This window comes from Cervus canadensis, chromosome 21 (assembly GCF_019320065.1).
Source record: "Cervus canadensis isolate Bull #8, Minnesota chromosome 21, ASM1932006v1, whole genome shotgun sequence".
Lineage (NCBI taxonomy): Eukaryota > Metazoa > Chordata > Mammalia > Artiodactyla > Cervidae > Cervus > Cervus canadensis.
Window position 1 is genome coordinate 6763742 of NC_057406.1, and position 6000 is coordinate 6769741.

General features: G+C 38.2%; 1 protein-coding gene across 1 annotated transcript; it reads left to right on the forward strand.

Annotated features, from left to right (window-relative positions):
* The first annotated feature begins 4307 nt into the window (after positions 1-4307).
* LOC122423111 (V-type proton ATPase subunit G 1-like) lies at positions 4308-5301 on the forward strand. The gene is made up of 2 exons (XM_043439895.1): positions 4308-4323; positions 4662-5301. Exons 1-2 carry the CDS (start codon positions 4308-4310, stop codon positions 5018-5020), a joined length of 375 nt encoding a protein of 124 aa, XP_043295830.1. The 3' UTR covers positions 5021-5301.
* The last annotated feature ends 699 nt before the right edge of the window (positions 5302-6000 follow it).

The following is a 6000-nucleotide window of genomic DNA, read 5'->3' on the forward strand; positions in this document are numbered from 1 at the left end:
AAAAAGCCCAAGCAGTGACAAAGACCCAGCACAATCAAAAATAACAAATAAATGAATAAAACTATTTTTAAAAAAGAATGGTAAAGGTGGCTGATGTGGCGAACATTATAAACAAGATGGTATGCCAATAAGTTTGACAATGTAGATGAAATGGACAATATTTTTAAAAGACACTGAGTACTAAAGCTCAAAAAGAAACATATAACCTGGAATAATTCTATATTTATTAAAGACAATGAATTTACTTAACTTTCCCACAAAGAAAACTTCAGGTCCACATGGCTTCACTAGTAAGTTCTACCAAACTTTGGAGGAAGAAATAATACCAATTCTACACAAACTCTTCCAGAAAAAAAGGAGGAAGTGTTTCCCATCTCATTCTCTGAATGCGGCATCAGCATTATTGGATACACCAAAACCAGACAAAGATAACACCAGAAAACTACAAAACAGCATCTCACATAAATATTGAGGCAAAATTTTTTTTGGAGGCAAATATTATTAAAATCTTATCAAATTGAAACCAGCAACATATAAAAAGATAATACATTACCCTTAGGAATGCAGGGCTGTTTCAACATTCCAAAACCAATCAATATAGTTTACCATATTAATAGACTAAAAAACAAAAATCATAAGATTATCTCAACAAATTCATAAAAAACATTTGCCAAAATGAACATCTCTTCCCGAAACAAAAAAAAATCTCCCAGCAAACTAGGAGTAGTTGGAACATTCTCAACTTGACGAAGGACATCTATGAAAAACAGAGCTACCAAATATACCTGATGGTAAAATACTGAATGTTTTCTCCTTAAATTCAGGAAAAAGGTAAGGATATCAGCCCTCTTTGCTTCTATACAACACAGTACTGGAGGTTTTAGACTGTAAACTAAGTCAAGAAAGAGAAGTTATCTTCCCTTAACCCATCAGTAAACCTACCACACTCCTGAATGGAGCAATGATGTCAGATAAGAAGCATAACACCAGACTTCCCTTCCCATGCCTCAGTTCAGTTCAGTTCAGTTGCTCAGTCGTGTCCAACTCCTTGCAACCCCATGGACTGCAGCACGCCAGGCCTCCCTGTCCATCACCAACTCCTGGAGTTTATTCAGACTCATGTCCTTTGAGTCAGTGATACCATCCAACTATCTCATCCTCTGTTGTCCCCTTATCCTCCCACCTTCAATCTTTCCCAGCATCAGGGTCTTTTCAGATGAGTCAGTTCTTCGCCTCACGTGGCCAAAGAATTGGAGTTTCAGCTTCAACAGTAGTCTTTCCAAATAATATTCAGGACCGATTTCCTGGAGAAATCGGAGACTGGTTGGGTCTCCTTGCAGTCCAAGGGACTCTCAAGAGTCTTCTCCAACACCACAGTTCAAAAGCATCCATTCTTCGGTGCTCAGCTTTCATGGTCCAACTCTCACATCCAACATGACTACAGGAAAAACCATAGCTTTGACTAGACAGCCCTTTGTTGGCAAAGTAATGTCTCTGCTTTTTAATATGCTGTCTAGGTTGGTCATAACTTTTCTTCCAAGGAGCAAGTGTCTTTTAATTTCATGGCTGCAGTCACTATCTGCAGTGATTTTGGAGCCCAAGAAGATAAAATCTGCCACTGTATCCCCATCTATTTGCCATGAAGTGATGGGACCAGATGCCATGAGTTTAGTTTTCTGAATGTTGAGCTTTAAGCCAACTTTTTCATTCTCTTCTTTCACTTTCATCAAGAGGCTCTTTTAGTTCTTTGCTTTCTGCCATAAGGGTGGTGTCATCTGCATATCTGAGGTTATTGATAATTCTCCTGGCAATCTTGATTCCAGCTTGTGTTTCATCCAGCCCAGCGTTTCTCATGATGTACTCTGCATATAAGTTAAATAAGCAGGGTGACAATATACAGCATTGACATTTTCCTTTCCCTATTTGGAACCAGTCTGTTGTTCCACGTCCAGTTCTAACTGTTGCTTCCTGACCTACATACAGATTTCTCAGGAAGCAGGTCAGGTGGTCTAGTGTTCCCATCTCTTTAAGAATTTTCCACAGTTTGCTGTGATCCAAACAGTCAAAGGCTTTGGCATAATCAATAAAGCAGAAGTAGATGTTTTTCTGGAACTCTCTTGCTTTTTCTATGATCCAACGGATGGATGTTGGTAATTTGATCTCTGGTTCCTCTGACTTTTCTAAATCCAGCTTGAACATCTGGAAGTTCACGGTTCACATAAGTGTGACTTCCCTTCCCAGGCCTAGTCTAGTCCAGAAATCAACCTAACATTTGAAACTCTTATTTATTATCATTTGTTTATCTTTTTCCTAAAGTCAAACTGTATACTTTGAGTAACCGATTTCTAGAGTCAGAACCACAATTAAAAAAATATATATATGGGGGGTACTTCCCGGGCAGTCTAGTTGTCATGACTTCACATTTCCAATGCAGAGGTGAGAGGTCAGTCCCTGGTCAAGGAACTAAGATCTCACATGCCCCACGAGAGGCCAACAACAACAACAAAAATAGAACCTCATGATTACAGTGATTCAGCCCTTTACATATAAAATTTACAAAACTATTGGTGTTAATTTTATAAGTTATAACATTTTCTCCATTAATTTATGCGGCAAATTGCAAATGAGACAAAACTTTTCACTTGTATCCATATCATAAGCTTACTTATTGATTACACTAATGTTTTGCAAACTTGACACAGTCATTAAATAATAATCACTTCTTTCAATGAACTAAAGATTAAAAATAAAAAATAGGGACTTCCCTGGTGGTCCATTAGCTAAGACTCCGAGCTCCCAATGCAGGGCGCCCAAGTTCAATCCCTGAACAAGGAACTAGATCCCAGATGCCGCAACTAAGAGTTCACATGACACAACTAAGGATCCTGTGTACAGCAACTAAGACACAGTGCAGTCAAAGAGATAAAATAAAAAAGAAAAGAGAGAAGGAAAAGGTAACTATATTGGAAAGGAAGAAGTACAGCTACCTTTATTTTGTAGACAACATAATCATATATAAAATCCAAAAAGCTACTAGAGTTTAGCAAAGTGAAGGATATATGATCAATATATAAAAGTCAACTGCATTTGCTGTGACCCTAAAACTGCTCTAAAAATGTATTAAAATCAATTATATTTCTATATAATAGCAATGAACAATTAGAAATAGAAAATTTTTAAATGTATTATGGTGTCAAAAATATGAAATACTCTGACAAAATATATGTGGAAGATCTGTACACTAAAAACTACAAAACACTGTTAAAAGAAATTAAAGACCTAACCAAGTGAAGAGATATACCATGGTCATGAATCAGAAGATTCAAAATTATTAAAACGTGAATTCCACCCTCAAATTAATCTCAATAAAAATTTCAGCAAACTTTCTTGGTTGTTGAAATGGATATGCTATTCCTAAATTTCATATGGAAGCACCAAGGACCTAGAATTTTGAAAAAGCAAAGTTGGACAATATATTGTATAATCAATACAGTATAGGATTACTGACGTCAAGATAGATGGGACAGAATAAAGACTGGAGTAGACTCATGTACTGTTAATTGATTTCAGAAATTAATTTTTCCTTGAAGTGAAGGAAGCCTTAACTCTTGAATCACATAATTTTAAGTTAACTTAACGAGGCAAAAGTAACACAAAAGTTTCCATACGTATACATATCCTAGTAAGATTTTTTAATATAAAGAACAAGAAAACATTACAATAGGGGGGAAAAAGACACAGGTTACCTAAAAAGAATGAGTCAGAAATCAGAACATCAGAATTATCACAAGAAGAACTAAATGTTAAAGCACAGTGGGATACTGTTCTATAGAGTTTTGAGGGAAAATGATTGTGACTCAAGAATTCCATGCTGAGCCAAGTCAGCTTTCAGCATCAGGACAACAGAAAGGTTCTCAGGAGCCACTAAGTCCAAGATGTCAGACTGCCACCTGTGTACACTGCTTCTGTCTCCTACCTCAAACAACAGAGGTAAAATAAAGCAAATCTTTAAATAAATTCATAATAGTTCCAGAAAGCAAAAAATAATACCCTGTTGAATCAGAAGCCATAAGGAATCTCTCAAAAGTGGAAGTCAGGCAGGATGAGGTCGACAGAGGAAACCAAAGGACAAAATACAGGCAGGAGGACATCACTGTGAGAGGTGGAGGGTCCCTGGGTGTCTGTCCATCAAAGTGACAGATCTGGGGAGCGGGAGAGAAACTTATCAGGATGATTGGTTTGGGGATTCATGTGAAGCAAAAAGATGACCAACTTCCTCTCTTTCCACCGGAGGCAAGCAAAGATAGATGTATCAAGCACCAGGTAAGAACAGTGACTGTAAGACTCCTTGGCCAGAGAAGTGCTGGATGGTTGGTAACACCAGCAGAAACAGGAGCCCCAGTACCCCAAACTAACCACAAAGTATACCCTGCCTAGCAATGTCTTATCCTGGCTCCACAGAGAATAATGATACTTCTCAGTAAATAAAAACATTCAAGAAGGATCCATCAGAGACTCTCAAAGACAGACCTGAACATTTGAGCAGAACTTGCCAAATACTTAAAGAAAACCAACACTAGAAAAGAGAGCCACAACACTGTACAAAGAAACAAACAAATAAAAAAAACCCTAGGTCGCAGCCGCCGGCGCCATCGCCATAGCCACGACCAGTCAGTCGCAGGGCATCCAGCGGCTGCTCCAGGCGGAGAAGCCGGCCGCCGAGAAGGTGTCCGAGGCCCGCAAGCGAAAGAACCGGAGGTTGAAGCAGGCCAAAAAAGAAGCCCAGGCTGAAATTGAACAGTACCGCCTACAGAGGGAGAAGGAGTTCAAGGCCAAGGAATCTGCGGCTCTGGGATCCCATGGCAGTTGCAGCACTGAAGTAGAGAAGGACACCCAGGAGAAGATGACCATCCTTCAGACCTACTTCCGGCAGAATAGGGATGAAGTCTTGGATAACCTCTTGGCCTTTGTCTGCGACATCCGGCCAGAAATCCATGAGAACTACCGCATAAATGGATAGAGGGAGAAAAAAAGTGCCTGTTCCGTGGATTGGCGTTTTGAATGCCTTCATGGAACATGAGGCTTCATTTAGCAAGGCTTGAGTTATATCTTATGAAAAGGCATTAAATTATTTCTGTACATTATATAGTAGGTCCCTTCACTTTTTGCAGAATCGCAAAGGTAGATTCTTTGTACAGGCTTAGAGCTTATCCAAAGAGTGTATCTTTTTACCTCATATTTCTTAGAAATTTAATGGATATATGTTGTGTGTTTTCTATGCCTTTTCACTCAAGCAGCATATTATCAACACCGACTTTTTCTCTCTTAGATAGTTTTTAAAAACCCAATTTTCTTAAGAAAGAAAGGGATTAAAATATTTTTTCCCTAAATCTTTCTTAAAAGTCAGGGTCTTTATCTATGAAAAAGTAGTAAATAGTTATTTGTGACCCACATGAAACAGCAGCCAGCCTTAAAATAGTCCTTTCCAGCCAAGGATTAGAATAATGGGTCCTAGTGTTGGACTGCTCTTAGTTTCTCTTATTCATACTTACTAGATGGTAGAGTTCACTAACTTGTTACATGTTACTACTTGGTGTACTGATATTGTACTGCTAATCACTTAAAAGTAAAGACTGTCGTGCATTTCCCTCAAAAAAAAAAAAATCCTAATGGTTAGGAAAAGAGTGAATAGAGAAAATCATAAGAAACTTTAAACATTATTAAAATTCTCAAAAAGATAAGAAAGGATGTGGCACCCCTAGAAAGTGACTTGTCTATTGGGGAAAATAAACAGCTATTGTGGAAATAAAAATAAAGCTGGTAAAATATTGGCTTCCCATTACACTTACACTTTTTGAGGACTTAAAAGTTTCAACCATGAGGGAGTGGCTCATGTTGGATTTACCCTCCCACAGTAAACAAATATAAAAGGGGACAAAATACATTCAACTACTTATAGGCATGCGTGCTCAGTTGCATTCAACTCTTTGCGACCCCATG